The sequence below is a fragment of the Momordica charantia genome, assembly GCF_013281855.1.
Source record: "Momordica charantia cultivar OHB3-1 chromosome 9 unlocalized genomic scaffold, Mcharantia_2.0 BLBB01000009.1, whole genome shotgun sequence".
NCBI classification, from domain to species: Eukaryota; Viridiplantae; Streptophyta; class Magnoliopsida; order Cucurbitales; family Cucurbitaceae; genus Momordica; species Momordica charantia.
Genome location: NW_028275167.1, coordinates 140,392 through 159,010, shown reverse-complemented (window position 1 = coordinate 159,010; position 18,619 = coordinate 140,392). Strand labels below are relative to the sequence as shown.

General features: G+C 36.3%; 3 protein-coding genes across 9 annotated transcripts; all 3 read right to left on the bottom strand.

Moving 5' to 3' along the window:
• Positions 1-251: 251 nt before the first annotated feature.
• Positions 252-4,875, bottom strand: LOC111024183 (cytochrome oxidase complex assembly protein). 2 transcript variants are annotated; one of them, XM_022301800.2, is made up of 4 exons: positions 4,580-4,875; positions 3,947-4,084; positions 1,282-1,469; positions 252-547 (listed from the first exon to the last, which is right to left on the bottom strand). In XM_022301800.2, exons 1-4 carry the CDS (start codon positions 4,636-4,638, stop codon positions 366-368), a joined length of 567 nt encoding a protein of 188 aa, XP_022157492.1. In that variant the 5' UTR covers positions 4,639-4,875; the 3' UTR covers positions 252-365. The 2 variants fall into 2 exon arrangements, with proteins under 2 accessions (XP_022157492.1, XP_022157493.1); XM_022301801.2 differs by having other exon boundaries at positions 3,947-4,081.
• A 963-nt stretch (positions 4,876-5,838) lies between these two features.
• Positions 5,839-10,137, bottom strand: LOC111024181 (hypothetical protein At1g04090). Of its 6 annotated transcripts, none has more exons than XM_022301797.2 (6): positions 9,801-10,137; positions 9,263-9,542; positions 9,091-9,137; positions 8,931-9,007; positions 8,733-8,841; positions 5,839-7,758 (listed from the first exon to the last, which is right to left on the bottom strand). In XM_022301797.2, exons 5-6 carry the CDS (start codon positions 8,836-8,838, stop codon positions 6,155-6,157), a joined length of 1,710 nt encoding a protein of 569 aa, XP_022157489.1. In that variant the 5' UTR covers positions 8,839-8,841; positions 8,931-9,007; positions 9,091-9,137; positions 9,263-9,542; positions 9,801-10,137; the 3' UTR covers positions 5,839-6,154. The 6 variants fall into 6 exon arrangements, with proteins under 6 accessions (XP_022157489.1, XP_087973275.1, XP_022157486.1 ...); XM_088117149.1 differs by having other exon boundaries at positions 8,935-9,007; positions 9,263-9,595; positions 9,801-10,136; XM_022301794.2 differs by having other exon boundaries at positions 8,935-9,007; positions 9,801-10,136.
• A 1,856-nt stretch (positions 10,138-11,993) lies between these two features.
• On the bottom strand, positions 11,994-16,826 carry LOC111024190 (Nuclear transport factor 2 (NTF2) family protein with RNA binding (RRM-RBD-RNP motifs) domain-containing protein). The gene is made up of 9 exons (XM_022301819.2): positions 16,420-16,826; positions 16,178-16,312; positions 15,488-15,797; positions 14,931-15,187; positions 14,386-14,575; positions 13,838-13,959; positions 13,704-13,769; positions 13,249-13,327; positions 11,994-12,510 (listed from the first exon to the last, which is right to left on the bottom strand). The coding sequence occupies exons 1-9, from the start codon at positions 16,453-16,455 to the stop codon at positions 12,356-12,358; spliced, it is 1,350 nt and encodes a 449-aa protein (XP_022157511.1). The 5' UTR covers positions 16,456-16,826; the 3' UTR covers positions 11,994-12,355.
• Between the last annotated feature and the right edge of the window lie 1,793 nt (positions 16,827-18,619).

Here is an 18,619-nt window from a genome sequence, read left to right as displayed (position 1 = left end):
TTTTCTTCTACCATTCCATTTCAACAGATATTAGAACTAGAAATCAACCAAACACAAGTTAAACTCCGAGTGAGTTTTCTAAACAGCTTTAGCTTCAGAGGAAAAGACAAGTTAAAATATTGCTCTCTTGGCCATTTAGAACTAATCTCACAACACAACTGTTTGATTCTACATTATCTGATTTCAAACCTTATGATATTGAATATTTTATGGTTTAAACTAAATCTCAAAGGCAATTAGACCAATTGGTGTAGATAAAAAGAATTATTTTGATCAAAATCATGTTGAAACAGAACACTAATATAATAAAGAAATGCTAAATTTTGATAATATTATTATTTTCCCAACAACCTTACCAAACGAGTTCATCTCTGGTGTGTGTCTGTGTCTGGAGGCTGACAAGCGACGCAGGCAGCGGGAGGAAATTTCTCAGTGAGATTGATGCGCAATGTCTGCTCCTTCCCTTGGTTTGCAGGAACATGTAGAAGTGCATCCATGATTAGAATGTCCCACTCACGTGGCCGGACAAAAGAGATCCAGGACTCCTCTGTTCACAATTCACATAAACAAAATACAACCTCAGCTTTTCTCTCCCCTAAACAAAACCGAACTTTTCATTGAGAAAAATGAAAAAGACGAATAAACAAGGGCATACAAAAAACCAGCCTTACCACAAGACCGTTAACTAAAGAAAGATGCTCCAATCCATAAAAATAACACCTAATTGATAATGACAATAAAACTTCGAAACCAACCCCTACTGGAATTTATCTAATAATTATCCAAACATACTCCCCGGATAATAAACCAAGAGTTAAACAAAACGAAAAATATATAACAAGATAATAAAATATTTGATAGAGGATGGTTGTTAATTCGTGTAAAAGAAAACATAATACACCAATATTTCCCATTTTAAATACATTGAAAGCTGAAGCAAAAGTAAAATTAAAGAATTTGATTATATACCAAACATCTTCCTATTTTTCCTCAAAGCCCTTTTCCAAATAATTCACAATTGTCATTCCATTCTTCAACCCCAAAAAGTGGCAGTATATAGCAGAAACAATTACAGGAACAATATTTAAGCCCAAATCCGCAAGAAAATTTCTATGCATAATATCAACTTTAATAAAATGGTAATATAAATGTGAAAAATCAAATAGAAACTTTCACCTGAGATCTAACCAAAAAATAAATAAATAAATAAATGTGAGAAAAGGATAGAACTGAAATTAAGAAAAGAAATTGTAGAGCAGATGACAAGAAAAGTATCTCAACCTCCACTACGAACTGCCTTCAATTGGAGGATCCCAGTGCCCTGTGGTCCTGACACAGGAAACGTGCAGGATAGAGAATGTCTCTTATGAGCTACTGCAAGTGATGCATTGTACCATGGACCTTTAACAATGGGTTCCCCAATAGCATCTCTAAGTGCTTGGTTGTTTCTGGCTTTCTCTATGGCTTTGCTGGAAAATTAATAAAATCAAAATAAGTCTTCTGCTGGAAATCAACTGCAAAAGAAAATCACAACTGTACATTTAAAAGCCTTCCTCTCCAAACAACTTTCACACGTCTCGATTACGAAAAGCTCATTACAACCCTACTTTGGTTCCTTCTTCTTCTCTAAATAGAATTCTTAGGCTAGCACAATTTCTTTTTCAGAAGTATTACTGAGCACTAATAACTCTTAAGCAGTGTATGTATGGATATTATATATATATATATAGTAAAAAATTTAAATTACAAGCTTAGTCCCTTAACTTTAAAAAAGCTTCAGTTTTGTGCCTATTACGTGCTTGAGTGTCTAATAAATTCTTGAACTTCTAATCTTGTATATATAAGTTCCTTAACTTTCAATTTTGTGACTAATAAGCCACTAACCTTTTCAACATCTTTTAAAAGTCATGGACTTACTAGATGCAAAATTACATGTCCATGAATTTTAAATACTTTTAATAGGTAAAGGATCAATCTAACCTCCCTTCTCATATTATCATCACTCAGAGGCCAAAGAAATGGTGGACCAAATTGTAGAGTTGCATAAAGAAGTTCAAAAGCATTTGGAGATGACTGATCAAAACTGCAAAGAACGTACTTACAAGAAAAGACAAAAGAAGATATTTAATGTTGGCAACTTGGTCGTGCTTCATTTGCAAAAGACACTTCTACCAAGTGGATCTTACTACAAACCAAGCAACAAGAAGCTATGACCCTTTTTTTATAAGAAAAAAAAAAGCCAAAAGCTGGAGACCCGCCTAAAGAAATGACCTCCAATCCAAAAGAATAACAACTAACTAATAATTACAAAGCAACTTCGAAACAGGCTCGGGAAAGAGACTTAAAATCTAATGAGCTCCCAAATAGACTCCCTATGTCTCTCCACCTCCCTACAAATTTTGTTGTTTCTCTCCATCCAAATCTCCCACAGGATAGGGAAGAAACAAGCCTGTCGCAAAAAACTTCCTTTCTCACGAAAAGGAGGGAAAAAAAGCACTTCCTCCAACAAGAAGCGAGGACCCTTCAAGATTCTAGAGAAATATGGAGAGAATTCCTACAAAGTGAACCTACCAAATCTCTATGCATCAATTATACATTCCATATTGCGGACCTATTTGATTAGCATGCACTAGATGTATTCTCTTTTAGCTGCTTAACTCAATTATGAATTATTCTAGGGAGGGATGGATCAGAGATCAAAGATTCAAGTGGTAGAAAAACAGCAAAACGAGTGCTCCAGAGTCGGCCGAAGATGGCTTCGAAGGGAAGGATCTGATGTAGGGTTTAATATAATTAAACCTATTCTGTTATTGCTAGTTGTTAGTAGCTGTTAGGTTGTCAAGTAGTTAGGAAATTCCAGCAGTTGGTGGCTATTAGTTAGTTAGTTAGCAAATTAGTTACGGTTTAGTTAACCAAATACTAGAATAAATACTAGTATTCTCTGATAAAATGTTAGGTGATGATTTTAATATAAGTTCCTTCCATTTAATCACATCACTTGTTCTATTAGGGCCCCTCAATTACCTGGTCTTCCTTTTGGAGGTAAAACACAAGAAGCAAATTGTTTGGTGTCCAGTAAGACATTCCAGACAACAATCAAAAAGTTGTGGCAAGCTTTCAATCCCTCGATGAGGCAAACTAGTCCTAGTTCAGGTGGTTCTGAGTAATGTAGTGTTCCTATTTATTTTCAAAAAATATTGATCAAGTCCTAAAAAAGATCAAGAAGGAAATGACTCGGATAAAGGGTCTCATCTTAATTGGAACAAGGTGGCTTACTTATTGAAAATGGTGACCTCGCCATGTATACAATAAGCTGAAAAAAATAATTGGCTCTCCGTTGAATATACGTGCCTGGAGTATTTCATGGTTAGAATGAGTTGGGTTAGGCTTCTACAGTCAACAAAAATGCATCCACTTGAAGCCCACGGAGATCTATCATCTGTTTGCACAATCTCATGCAGAAAAGTACTAAACCAGAGAAACTGGACAAATAACGGAGATTTTAAGGTCCCACAAGATAACCAGAGCAAGGAAATTATGGAAGGGAAAGAAACCAAACAGCCCTATCTTGTCCCCTCACTGCAAAGTTGGCAACTGAACTCTCATGGTAACAATAGCATAAATGTCATTGAATACTGATATGGGATATCATCTGGTCAGGCTCATTAGTTCGTCTGAAGTGAAAAGAATGTAAAAACCATGGCCAATTTTAAAGGTTGAGAACCAATGAGATTCGACAACTTCAATATCTTCTTTCCTTTAAGCTATATGGCTACGAAGAAGTCAACATGGCAGTGGGAAGGGTTTCCTTGAACTCCAAAGCACTAATAAGTTGAACATAACAGCAAACAAGCAATTTCAAGATACATCAGTTTAATTACGCCAAATTTGCTTAACCGATATAATTCATCCAAAATTCAAAAGGCAGTTACAACTGGACAAATACCTGCTACAGCTATGATAAATGGCAAGATCATCTAAAGCACTCAAAGCAACACCACCAGTAACAGTAATAAGTACAAACGAAACTGCCTTACGACCCCAGAATTTATTCACCCCTTCTTCCGCTGGCTTTATGGAACTGCTGCAAGTAAAACTTAATCTGAGATCAACTATATCCATTTGGGAAACCGATAATTGATATCAATGGCAATGTTCTGAAAGTAAAGTCCAACACTTTATTTGTTTTGATAAAAAAAAAAACAAATAAAACAATTCCAACTCCTCCACTAGTACACCTCGGCTCCCAATTTTCGTCATGGAGAAAGGGGAAGATAACTTCACTGCACCAAATCTCAAAGATTCAAAGACTACCTTGAACAAAAAAAAAAGGGAAGGAATAGAAAACGTTTTGCCAGAGCTATAAACCAGCCAAAGGTGGAAATTAAGCCTCCTAGACGATTAGAACATAAAAAAAGAAATAAAATTTTGAAGAACCCAAATAAATCTCAATCGCGATCAATTCCATTGATTGGTAAACTAGGAGCCGGTATATAAATCCGAGAAATGGAACTGTATGCTAAAAGCAGCAAAAAGCGAAAGGGAAATAAGATATGGGGATTAGAAGGAGGACACGCACCTGGAAGGTTGTGTGGTTGGAGAGCGCTTGAAGATGGAAACCAACCTTTTCGCCACCATTTTTCACTTTCCTTCGCTCAGTGGAGCGCTGTTCCGTAGGCACAGAACATTCTAGCGGGGCAATACTAGAGAGGTACGAGGAAACAGACCGGCGGCGAAGGATTTCGCAGACTCACCTGCAGAGTGTATGAGGGCGGCGGCCCAGTCTTGGTTTTCCGCTCTTGGGAGTCGGATTTTGGCAGTGAGGCCCAAAGCTGGAGGTCAGGGCTTCGATTTTTGTTTTTTTTGATCCAATGGAGGGCAGAAGATTATATATAACGACGTGGTATCAAGGAGTCCTTTCTTTGGTAGGAATCCAAGATTTCCATACGACCAACATTTTGATTCCTACATTTGTCTCTACACTTGTTTCTATCCTTCATTTTAATTTTAATACTTTGAAGCAATTATTTATTAACAATATTTATTATCATAAATATATAACTTTTTAGTGGTGGAGTTGGGGGATCAAATTCACAACATCGTGGTTGGAGAGTACTCGCTTTGACATAAATATTTAATTTTAAAGCAGCATTTTTTTACGAACGACATATATGTTCATAATGTGATAATAAGAAAAATATTAATGTTGAAAATGTAATTTATATTAAATCAATATGAATTAATTTGTTCTACGAAATAACATAAAAAAACAAAATACTAAATTAATTAAAATAAATCTTTTATATTAAATGAATGTATAAATTATATGAATATTCGTAAGGATATTCTTGAAACATTCTATAAATTTTCTCAAGAATAAACCATCCAAAATAAATATTGCTATCTAAATATTATTGGATATCGTTATAAATTTTAAAATTTTAGATATTTGTAGATGTCGGAACAAATGGCCCCTAAATTAAGTGCATGTTGACCAGCTAGACTTCAATTATAATTATAATCTAAAAAATAATTATAAAATCTTTTATCTTATTATCTTTATCATTGACTATATTATAAGAAAAAATTTAATGGGTAAGAATTTACACGGTCATGTTTACAAAATATAGCAATAGATTATGATTTTACAAAGAGAGAGTTTTATAAGACTTTTGGTTGTTAAGATTTATGGTTATAGCAAGTTCAGTAAGAAGTTTGTAACAGCAGACTGCACCCAGAGAAGAGTTGAATCCCTAATGCTTCTTCACCCATCTTACTACACTCTCTATTTACATTCATTCCCCACGAAACTTTTTAGCTGAATCCAATCCAAGAGAGTTACAAAAGAAAACGTCTTTAATTGGACAAAAAATAACAAATGTGAGTGATTAATTCCATGTTCATCTCAAGTTGGTAGGCAGCTGGAAGCATGTCTCAGCCAAGAATCAATACATTAAAAAATAAAAATAAAAAGTATCCAATTTTGTTAGAATTGAGTTGGGTATTCTAAATATTGAATCCAACTCCAATCAAGTTCTCTTGTCCTGTTTAAAGGCACAAGCCTCCTTCAACAGGCCACTCCCCTCAGGCTGCCATACAACAACCATTAATGGCACTTACAGTACCAGCAGCATATGTAGAATGGTCAATGAATCTAGCCTCTCTCATCTCCTTCCCAGTTGTCCTTCTCCTTCGGCCCAGTAGGACCGCCCTCTCCAAACAATTCCGCTGGCAACTTTTTTAATATGTTTGCAACTGAAAATCGAATTGTCAACGGAAGGCGATTGATCATTTTGTCGAGCATCGTTCTCGAACTATACAGAATAGTTGGACCCCATTCTCTCATGAACTGCAACCAACAAGGCTCCACAATGCCACTGCCTCCCAGGTACTCTGCTGCAACTATTTCGTAATGGATGCTTGAATTAATAAAAAGATGACTACGTGCACAGTCATTCCTTATTCCAATCCCGAGAGTCGCACAGCCTTGTATGTAGACCCCAGGATGAGGGTAGCTAGCATGTCCACTCTTTGAGGAGTAAACTATCGCTTTGTTCCCTTGTATGAACTCCAAATTGTAAGCATCCACCCACTCGCCACCACTGTGCTGGGAGAAGTAAATACTCCAAAGCTCTCCTGTAAAGTTGCAGATCCTGAGAGTGAAATGCTCCCAGTCCCCCACATGTTGTCCAATTTTCCCAAGACTAATATTCACCATTCCAAGTTTGAGAGTGGCAGGTCCATTGAAGGGACAGAAAACCCACATAGCAATATCCGTGAATGTCCCACCCAGTGCTGGCTTCACATGAACGTAGAGTTTGGCGCTTGCCAAATTTCCACGTATGATTGTGTCTCTACAACTGTCGATTGGAAAATCCATCCAAAATCTATCGTTTCCCCCACCACCTGGCAAATTTGTGCCACAAACATGTATGGCCTCCCCAGATGAAATACCATCTCTGTGTAATAGCACCCCATTTTCAAAAAACCATGAAACAGAAGATGGCAAGTAGATCTCTTTGGGATGGAAGAAGACAGTAGGTCCATAGTGGTTGATAAGAGCATGAATCTGATCAAGGTTGGGCATTGTAGGTAGTGTAGAATCTAGGTTTTTTAAGCATGCAATAGGAAGCTCTTTTTCAGTGCCTTTGTGACTACCACAGTAAAATGTTCCTATTGGAACTCCCTTACCTAGCATCCCTCGTTGACATGATCTTGTACTCCAAATCTGTACTAGAAATTTTGGACACTTAGAATTGATATTAAGCATTAGGCGGTAAGTTTCACATCTATCGGTTAAATCAGCTCGAACACACCTTACTGCACCCAATTCAGGCTTTTTTAGCTTGTTTGTAACTACATAACCCATGGATTTATAACCATCAGGCGGTTGAGGTAGCCAAATGTAGGCACATTCGCTGTACTTGTCCTCACTCCCATCATCTGGACTCCATATCAATTCATAATCAAGGGGTTCCACAAGGGCTGGCAATTTGACAATTTTGCTAATGTGATCACTTTCCTGAAAATAAGCATCTACTTCCCTCGCCACAAGAAGATAACCGTGCAAGGGCCGGTCATTAGGTTGGCAATAGTGACCAAGGCAGTGGAATCCCTCAGGTATCCTTAATGGTCTGTAAAATGTGACACCGTCATTATCTCGGTAGGTTAGATTGCAGCCCCATATGGATACAAATTGGGTGATTTTCAGAACCTCGATTTCCCCAAGACTTGTTGTTCCAGAAGCAAAACGTCCACCTATAAAGACATGCATCAAGTCCCATTAAAGCAGAATAAATATTTGCATCTTAACTGCAACAACATAAGTAAAAACTCTCTTTTTTATTACTTGTTCACAAGTTATAGTACTTGCATGATTCCTATTCTAGAAAAGCAAACTCAACACGATAAGACACCAATATTTGAAGAAACTAAAGACGGCTGTTAATATTAAGAGAACGTAGGCTGACATAAGCCTAGTAGGAACATCAACAAAGATGAAATGAAGAGGATACCGTTTTTCCTACATGATTCAGTTATATTGATGTATTACTGTTTGCCATGGAAGATTACTACACAGATTTTCAATTCCTTTTCAATATTTTCCCCTAATGAAAATTTATCTTACAAAATACAACTTTCCAGGCTATAATAACATAAAAATGTTTATGGATGCTCTGCTCTACTCTACTGGCATCCTTAAAATATTGTGTGAACACATCTTTTTTTTTATATAAGAAACAGCACTTTCATTATCAAAAGTAGGAAGTACAAAAAAGCGTGGGAGTGTGTGAACACATCTTGAGATATAAGTCGATATAAATCCTAGTTTCCAGACCCAAATGATGCCACTTATGGTTCCTTTGTTCCCTTAGTTGCATTGTGACAGTGCTTCCTTCCAAAGGACAGTATTTTTCCCTTCAAGCTCGGACTAGAATTTACTGGCAGTATAAAACAACTGCCTCATAGTTTTCAACAAGAAGAGATCAACATTAAAATTCTCTCTAGCTTCGGTGCTAGCAATTTTAAACTACAATATGAATTAATTTATCAGGGGAAAGGAGAGATTAACTAGTTTGTCCAATGTTCCTTATCAACAAAAGCCATAGATTGAGTCGAAAATAAACAAAGAATCGCCTCAAATTCAACAAGAGGTAATAAGGGAGAAGAGAAGACAAAAGATGAACAAAAGCCAACAGTTATAATGAAAACCATTTTTGAGTATCATATACCTTGAGGCCATTCGGGAATTGGCGAAGGCAACGAGAAATGGTCGGGCTCCTCCGAGGGCAAAAGGTAGTGGGCATTGCTCCAATGGAACCAGTTGCATCTGGACATTGTCTGGGTCAAACCATTCAGGAGTCAGGGAAAAGTTATACAGGTAAAAGAAAGACAAAAAAGAAAAGATACAATATTGTCCTTTCTTGTACCTACATGATATAAAGGTTGACGACTGAACTCTTACGGTAACAACAAGGCAAACGTCTGATCAAATTCATTAGTTCATCTGAAGTGAAAATACATGGTTTGAGAAATACAACGACCTAAGTAACGTAAAACCATAACCAATTTTAAAAGGTTGAGAACTACCTTGATTCGACAACCTCAATAGCCTCTTGCCTTTATAAATTAGATGCCTAGACAGAATGGTGATGGGGAGAAAACAAGTGCATTACAAAGGAATCAGTTTATTAGACCAAATTCAGACTTCCATTTGCTTAAAATTTATAGTTCATCCAAAGCTTTAACGACTCACGCATACCTGCTACAGCTATGATAAATGGCGAGGTCGTCTAAAGCACTCAAAGCTACACCACCAGTAGCAATAGTAAAGCACAAACGAGACTGGTTTATGGCCCCAGGATTTATTCACCCCTTCCTCAGATAGCTTAACGGAACTGCTCCAAGTAACCCTTGATCAGAGATCATCATGTTCTATCCCACCTCATCCTTTTCGAAAACCGATAATTGATTTCAATGACAATGGTTTTTAAAGGTAGATTTTGGTAATGGAAAACGGAGGGGAAGTAACTCCACTGTAACTGTGCCAAAATCCCAAACAATACCTTTAACCAAAAAGGAAGAGAAAGAAGACCTACCAGCATTGTAGACGAGCAAAAGGAGAAAATTAAGCCTCTTAAACGATCAAAACATTCAAATGAGGAAGAACTAAAGAACCCATGTGTATATCTTTCTAAAAAATGTGGGGGGTCAATTCCATGTTCGAAGTGGGTGAGTATAAAAATTCCAGACCAGAAATGGAAATCAAAAGCGAAAGATGAATAAGAAATCGCGATTACCTGGAAGTTTGTGGCATTGGAGAGCAGTCGAAGATGGAAACCGAGCTTTTGGGGTGCATTTTCAGCTTTGGGGTCGTTGGGGCAATCCAAAAACTGAGCCGAATGCCCTTTCCAAATGCCATCAAATCAGTTGCATCAGGAATTCGTCTGGGTCAAATTTCAAATCAGAATTACAGAGCAAAAATTAAGAATTTGTGTCGGTGATGGAGAAGAAGAATAACTATTTATGTTGATATGGAGGGAAGGTAGACCGATCAAACAAAAAAGAAACTGAAAGGAAAATAAAGGTTTGCCCGATTTGTGTGGACTCACGACTCCATCCACCAATCAACTGGAAACTGCAAATGGACAATTTACATGATTTTATTTTATGAGGAAAAAATATAAAAATTATGATATATTAATTAATAAAACTCATAAAAATTATTCTAAAAAATATATGTTGATGAAAAAATCTGCGAAGGTACATACAATCACCTGGGAGGTCGGGCGGCGATACTTAGAGCGATTCCAGGGATACCTGCAAGGAGGTAAACCACTTCAACGCGTAAGTCAGTAAGTAATCTGTGCTCAACATATCAGGTTCAGATAGATTTCATACTTGGACATGTGATGTGGTGGTGTATTTATAGCGACTGACTGGGTAGATAGCTATCCCATCGGGATATTTCCCTGCATCGGGCTCCCCCGAGCGACCTCTGATCCTGACGTAAGGCTTTTCCTCCCAAGTAGTAGAGGCCGACCTAACCGCACTCAAACACGTTGGGCGCCCGTAGCTTGACCCCAACAATATGATTTATTATAAATAATTAATCATAATTATTGAAAATTTAATTTTTATTCTAAATTATTTTAACTAATTTTTTTAAGGAACTAATTTAAATTAGTTGAAGACATTGTTCAGAGTACTTAATTAGTAATTTAAATAAGTAGTTGCATTCATTTAATAAATTTTTGTTAGTAAAAATGAATTAAGTATATATTTTAATAAATTAATATTAATTTATTGTAATTAAATAATTAATGATATTAGTTTTGGAACATTAATATCAATTAATTAAAAAATAAATAAATACTATATAAACATAAAATAAAATTACATATAAAATGAAGGAAAATAAAAACAAAAAAGAAAGGGGGCAAAGCGAAAATGTCCTTTATTTATGAGTAAAAATCATGCTTGGGAGTAAATGTCCATGTCTGTCGTTTATAAACCTATTCTTAATACAGGTAGGGGTGGAGAAATTTTATTTATTTATTTGAGGCTATTGTTGTCCTACGAATTATTGTTTTGCCCTCATCATTGAAAACACATGAAACTTAGTGTTGGAAGTGAAAATCGCAGGCTGGCCATCAGCCTTTAAGCTATTGACCTGCGGAGCTATTCAAGCAGAATTAGAGGGTTGGCAAGATTACCTCCGTAATCCTAGTCATAATTCTTGCAACAGGAGATGAATACACATCACTCCATCTAGTAAGGTATGAGAATTCTATCTGAAATCGACCTAAAGATCACGCGGTCGGCAAAGGTGGTGAGTGGGTCCCGTACTCATTCTTCGCTCTTCCACATACTGGCATGTAACTCTACACTCAAGTGGGATGGTGTCGCCGTTGTCTGCAACTTTAACTAGGTGTTGAGGTTAGCCAACTCCAACTCCTCATGTCTTATGGAGACAGCCCAAAGAGTTCTTTCCCTTGGTGATGGACCTTTGTGAGCTACGGCTAATATCCTCTCCAAGAGATTTCGAGGCAGTCCCCGACACGACATGGCTGGCTTTGATTCTCCCATAAAACTATGTGACAAAAAATTGAAAGTTGATAAAAATGTAAAAGTCGTTGTAAATAAAATGGGGGGGAGAGAAATATGATATTATAAGGCGATTCCTATAGACTACACGAGGAGAGGAGAGGAAAAAGACCACCACCACAAGGCCCTCCCCCTTTCGTTCCAATCCAACAGGATTCCATTCCAGAGGCAGAACACAGCAAGCAGGTTTCCGATTACCAATCTTGTTTGGATTTATCTGTATATAACTGGATCGATTTTGATTTAGAGGGCGGTGGAAAGGGTCACAAGATGGTGCTCATCATTGCGTTGCACCATAACCAAATACAAACTTCAATGCATAATGCTTTTTCTTGCCTTTACTAGCATGTTCAAAGCTATTGCGAAACAAGAATAACAGACAAGTATAGCCAAAAGCAAACAAGTTCCTTGTAAGATTAAGATTAATGAAAAGGATCATCAACTCTGAAGTCTTTTCCCTCGCAATGTGCCTAACAAGTGATTGTACTTGAAATACCAAAATTTCCCACCTTCAATTGCATCTCAAAAACCAATCAAGGGGGAAAATCACCACCACCTTATCTTAAATTAATTCCTCACAAATTAACGTCAACTCACGCTCAGAACACAATCTAGTACAAACCAATTTTCTCTAAACCACTCACACGGGGAGACACTGCTTTCTCTGAACCCAACCACCTTCATATCAAAACTCTTCCAGAGTTTCATCTCCATAACGGTTATGCACAAAGTAGATGATTTGATGATACTATTGAACCTTGTGATAGCCCCGCTGAGGGAAACCATTGCCTCTCAACCTGCCGTAGTCACTGCCATCCTGGCTGCTTCCTCGGCCCAAATTACGAGAGCCAAACCGTCCTCTGGGGGCATCTGACTGGTAATTGCCTCTACCTCTTCCCCTCCCTGATCATTGCACCAATAAAACACGCATCAGGAACCATCCCCGTGAAAGCCAATGCAAATAAATCACCATCATTCATAAGAGCTTTGGGTGGGGGGCGGTAAATCAAACAACTTTGCTACTTTCAAGAATTAGAAAAAAAGCACATATACTGGAGTTGGCATTTCTTGCATTTCATGAAATTCTTGAAAGGGCTTCTTTACCTTTCCAAGAGCAACAATAATAGGGAATTTTGTTTTGACAAAAAACAGTGTTAGCAATAATTATAAATTAAAAGAAAGCCTGACAAGAATCAAATTAGTATGACACTAACCCCCCAAAGCATACATGTAGCACTTCCTCTTATCCTAAAAAGTTATTAACCACGAATCAGCATCATTAATTCATCATGAATGTTTACGAGCTCAGCCCATCCAGGTAAGTAGAGATTTAACATAAGCAATTTCTTAAGAGTTTCGATGAAAGTGACACCATAATTAATCCAGATATCTTGCCATCTTGGTTAAAGTTTTATGTATAGCATCTTTTCAATATGGTTATTTTAGTAACATGCAGAAACAAATATTTTATTTTTAAAAGAAATGCTTCCATCAAGAAAAATGAAAGAAACGAATTCATGGACACATCTAGTAAAAGATAATCCAGAAAAAAAGTGATAACCGGAACAAGGATAATTTCAGCCAGTTCAGAAACATTATTAAACACAATTGATTGTGTTTCAGAGGTATATCTGCACTTACTTCCTCCCCGAGTACCGCTGCTGTTTGGCCGCCGTTCCTCTATATAGACTTGCCTTCCAGCTATATGAATTGGAGATGCCTATAACAGAATTTGATTTATACGTTACAATAATTCATATTAAAATCTTTTCCATATGTAAGACAATCATATTCTACAAGAGAGAAGGAAAATCCGATTTTAAATGGCACACCAAATGCAAGAAAACTAGAGAAGTGTTACACACGCACAACAGCTCAAAGCACAGTCCAGAAAGTATTTCAATAACAAGTCTCAGAACCATAAAAATCAGAAGATAAAACAAAAACTCAACTCAATAAATAAATTGGAAAGGGAAGAGGGAGGAATCTCATATAAACTCGGTTTGTCTGTCACGGAAACCTAAACATAATAAAATGTCCCCAGCTAATGCAAAAAAAAAACTAGCCAAAAAAATAAGATGTTATAGGGTCCAAACCTTTAGAGCATTCTGAACACCAATAATATCTTCAAACTCAACGAAAGCATAACAAACTCCAATTTCCTGTGCACAGAAATCTATGTTTAGCTTCTAATGAATAACCAGCAAACATAAAAAAGTAAAGAACTGACCTTCCGAGACCTAATGAACACACCATCAGGCTGAATTCGACCAAAGGCTTTAAATTCTTGCTCTATTTCAGCTTCGTTGACAGAAGGCGGCAAGTTCCTAACGTATACGGATTTTATTTCACCTGAAGAGAGAACAATAAAAGACTAATCAGATTCTTCAAGAATGAAAATTACACAAAATCCAAAGCAAAGATAAAACTCACAATATTTCTATTTCAATGTATCAAAAAAAAAAAATTATAGTTGCCCGTGTAAACACCATTATAAAAATTTTCCCATGTCCTTTACATGGTTATTTCAGATGTTTGGCAAGCAGAATACCGTACTACAAAATAAACCTGAGAATAACTGTCATGCAAATTTTCAAGAAAAGTATGGATCCTGGATACAGCTAATGAAAAGTAGTTAAAATCTCAGATGTAAACCAAAAGATCAATAACCTCATACCACATTATAAAGACTGGAGTACAAAAAGAAAACAGTGATCAGACAATTGCCCTGATTTAGATTGTAAGCACCCAAATTTTCAGATGAATCAAGAATTTGACCTTCATCTTCTACACCGAAGCCTTCTTCAATTGTATCTGCTCCAGATTCAGGGACATATGATGGTGCAGGGTTTATCTGTTGAGGGGCAGGTTCTGGAGTATGGTTCCAGTCAGAAGTAGCTGCAGCATTTGGATAAAATGATGGTTGGGGAATAGCTGATTGTGCTGATTCCGCTCTAGCAGCTCTCAACTAAATTTCAATAATATCAACATATAAGAAAATTATCTTAGGTTTGAACCACTCATCAATAAGGGGATAAATAAATATTTGGTTCAAGTTGTAATTACTGAAAAATTGACAGAGCCCTAAGAAGCCTTTAATCTTAGGACTATAATGAAACAAAATAATAACGTATATAGCTTTTCAACTTTTTATTTCCTCAAAAGGACGAGGTTCTGTTTACCGACCCCTTTTTTTACTCCATTATTTTAGTCACAAAAACTATTAAAGGACTAAAGCTTGATGACATATTGCCACCGCACACACAAACACAGTATACACAAGCAGACACCAACACTAGGAGTAATGGTAATAGTGCACATACAATGGAAGCATAAGTTCTCTTTTCTGGCTCCCCAACGGGTTCATCAATCACTGCAGAAAGAGGCTCCTGCACGCTGTCAACTACATTTTGATGTGAAGTAACCAAATCCTCCACAGGGGCCTCCTCCACAACAACTTCAGTTTCAAATTCCTCCTGCTGCTGTTGCTCAGGGAGGCTGTATTTATCAACTGGATCGTCTTCTATGTGAACCGAGTCCACATATTCTCTGGCACTTTCCTCCAAAACATAGTCCGAAACTACCAAACCAAAATCAAGAAAAGTACCCATCTTAATAACGTTAGCCGACTAATCCAACTATTAATGATCCATAGATAAATTATTTCAGCAAACAATCACTTTCAACTATAACTATACTCAGGCTCTTCTAAAGCTAGGACATACAAGTGCTCCAAGAGATTGAGTACACCATGTAAAGGAAAAAGAATCTACTAACCATCGCCACGCCACGCTAAAAGTATTTTGTCCATCTATCTATAGGAAAATTTAAAAACCCAAGTGATTTGTTGCCCAATTCTTCAATACTATTGACAAAGTACCTGGTGGATCTGGAATGGAGCTGGAAGCATTTAGTTCAGCTTCAAATTGATTTTCTGATAGTACGGGCATTGGATTATGCTGAAGTATCTCCTCATCCATGAAATGAAAGATATCATTAAGAACAAAGTAACCCTTCTCTTGAGGAGCGAGAAAAAAGGTCTGCACAAACTTCCTGATCCCACTGAACTCCTTTGACTTTGCAGAACCTGAAACCACTACTAGAATACCTCCATTCCAAGAATCCATAGAGTTGATTGTCTTGATCGAAAATGCAGTGAAATTTAGCGACATGATAAGCGTATGTATTTGCTGCAGGACAAAAATGTTAAAATAAGAAACATGAGAGTTATCGTGCGGAGCAGAGCTTCTCACAGTGACAACAAATTAATGACAAAGAGACATATGTTCCGTTCTTTTCTCTTGACCCAAGTCCGTAACACTGAAAGGAAAGGTTCGGTCAGAAATCAACTAAAAAACCAGTAGCCCCGTGATGATATTTCGTAGCACAAACCCTAATAAAGTATAATATCTACTGGTACCTACAGGTTAATAATCAAGAAGTCTAGATGGAATTTAAAACTCCATGTAGAGCTAAAAAGTTGCCGGAGTCTTAAATCAATAATAGACAAATTACCAACTCAATAAACGAAAATTGAGACATTGGCATAAGAATTAAAAACAACAAGTACCAGCATTGTGGAAGCAGTCTCGGAGGAATCCCCATCAACCCGAATCATGGAGCTAGCTTCGGAGTAAAACTGGTGAACAAGGTCAGGCTGCTGCCGAAGAACATGGTAGTACTGTTCCACAAAGTAGGACCCAACCTGCAGCATCTCAAAATCCATATCCACCCCATAAGAAAAAGCAAAAAAGATAGACAAAAACATGCAGAGAAAGATACGTAAAAGCAAGGTGAGAGGAAGATGGAGACCTGGACAGCGCTGACAGATCCAGAATAAGCTGCCATTTTCACAACAGTAAAAATAAGGGTGCTCGAAAAGTAAAGCTCAGTTCACCGAGGAACGCATGCAAATCCCGAAATCGTAAAGAGCAGTAGCGTAAGTAGGAGAGTGGGCAGATCAAGGAGGAGGAAAAAAAAAAGTAAGGGGAAAACCCTAAGGAGTAATTGAGGAATCTGCTAAGGTTGTTAGAAAGGATGGGATGAATTGTGGATTAGAGAATCCGGGAAGAAGAAGAAAAGAGGAGGAGGAGGAGGAGCCGCCGGTGGAGAAGGCGGAGATCGTAGAGATGGCCAATAAGGAGGAACCTCAAAGGCAGCACAAGCAGCAGCAGATCTATGGAAGGGGAAGCCAAGGGATTTTTCTTCAGACTTTCACACACACACAATTCGCTTTTATTTATATCGATATCAAATCACGGCCCTTCGATCACTGGGACCCACCTCTCCATCAACCATGCCACGTTATTCCCTTCGCCAAATCAACGGCCTGGATCTCCGCCTGCTTCTCTTCTCTGTTGCTGCTATGCTTTCGTCGGGTGCCTGCTGGTCCGTATACGTGACCCGACCCGACCCGTGTCAGTTATAGGGGAATGTAATGTTAAATTTTGAAAAAATATGAAACTAAAATTAGTACTTTTTATTTGAAATAATATGGTAATTTTGTAATGTAGGAATCTTCAGGAAAAAGTTTCTAGTATACCTAAATCGTCTTTATACGTGGACAAAAACTATCAAATATTTACAAATAGTTTCAAAGTTAACATTTTCTTATAAATAACTTCAAAATTACAATATTTTTACTATTCTTTCTTAAAAGTACAATCTTTTTGTCATTTCCTCGCTAAAACTGAAAGTGGTGTTTTATTGTAGCTCTAGAGAGATATTAGGGTCAATTTGAAGTGGGTGAATTACATAAATCCTGCGTGCATTAATTTTAAAATTTTACAAAAATTTTAGTTTTCAATTTAATGAGACCAACCAAAAACTACTTTGTGCCATTAAAAAAATTAAACTAAACTAATAATATTTCTGTAAAATATCTTTATTTTATGCGATTTAGTATGATTTTTCTTTCGAAATTTATTTTTTTTTTCTTTTTTCCTCCTAGACTATTACATAACAAATACTGAGGATGGAGATTTTTTCTCTTTTTCTGTTGCCTTTTTTCTGTAAATTTTTCTTATTTTTAGAATTTTGAGTATACATTATTGTATGGAAGGTAACTCGTTTTTCTCTTTTTACGCCAAAAAAAAAGGTCAGCTTTCTGTCAGGACTAATTTGAATATTGTTTTCTTTTTAAATTTTGAGAATAAAATGAAATTTTACGAATATAACAAATTCAAATCATCATTGCAACAACTGTTGCCATTTTTAAAACTTTGAGTATCTTTTGATATATGGAAGGTAATTCAATTATTTTCTTTTTACTTTAAAGAAATACTTTAGGTCCATTTTAAACTCCAAACTTAATAGAAAAAATCTTGTACCAAATATTTAAATTTAAAAATATTAAAAGTAGTATAAATGTTTTAGCTTAATTTGGAATAGAATTTATTAAATGAGAATGTGTATATGTATATATTTTTTAATATTTTAGATAATAAAAAAAACTTAAAATGGACAAACAGTTATCTTGTGAGGCTATCATTTCTGGAAAATATGTGTAAATTAATGATGAGACTGAAATGGGATAAGGGTTGAAACATATCTAAAAAATCTTTCTCAAAATATACTGTTTCGAAAGATATATATACTTTAAATACACTGCCACTGCCAGCAAATCTTATTTGGAGATTGATGGCTCTTTTTTATTTTATTTTATTTTATTTTTTTGAGATATTTCAATATTAGACTAAATTCTACACTAAATCCATTGTTAGAAACTTTGTTAATGAAAAGCTTATTCTATCTTTAGGTTACTGTTAACATTTGTTAACAAATTTTTTGTTTTTTTTGTTTTTTATGCCCAAGGGCCTAATTAAAAAAAATAAGAATTTTAAAAGATTAAATACCAAATTGAGAATTACTATGTTTTGCCTCAAATATAATACTTATAAGATGTTGTTCAACAATAGTGTTCAATGAGTTTTCAAAACGACCAAAATTTTGAAGAGTCCAAATTTTGCCAGTAAATATCTGATTTTCTTCAAAATAGAAGCCAATGAAATTG

What these genes read in the sequence shown, in the direction of transcription:
- LOC111024190 (XM_022301819.2), bottom strand. Translation starts at nt 16,455, where the DNA reads ATGGCAGCTTATTCTGGATCTGTCAGCGCTGTCCAG. An exon ending in GATCTGTCAGCGCTGTCCAG is followed by an intron (nt 16,313 to 16,419) that starts GTCTCCATCTTC and finishes GAGATGCTGCAG; the next exon opens with GTTGGGTCCTACTTTGTGGA. An exon ending in CAGCGGTACTCGGGGAGGAA is followed by an intron (nt 12,511 to 13,248) that starts GTAAGTGCAGAT and finishes TGCAATGATCAG; the next exon opens with GGAGGGGAAGAGGTAGAGGC.
- LOC111024183 (XM_022301800.2), bottom strand. Translation starts at nt 4,638, where the DNA reads ATGGTGGCGAAAAGGTTGGTTTCCATCTTCAAGCGCTCTCCAACCACA. An exon ending in ATTTATCATAGCTGTAGCAG is followed by an intron (nt 1,470 to 3,946) that starts GTATTTGTCCAG and finishes TTAATTTTCCAG; the next exon opens with CAAAGCCATAGAGAAAGCCA. An exon ending in GAAGGCAGTTCGTAGTGGAG is followed by an intron (nt 548 to 1,281) that starts GTTGAGATACTT and finishes AATTGTGAACAG; the next exon opens with AGGAGTCCTGGATCTCTTTT.
- LOC111024181 (XM_022301797.2), bottom strand. Translation starts at nt 8,838, where the DNA reads ATGTCCAGATGCAACTGGTTCCATTGGAGCAATGCCCACTACCTTTTG. An exon ending in AATTCCCGAATGGCCTCAAG is followed by an intron (nt 7,759 to 8,732) that starts GTATATGATACT and finishes ATGTCTTTATAG; the next exon opens with GTGGACGTTTTGCTTCTGGA.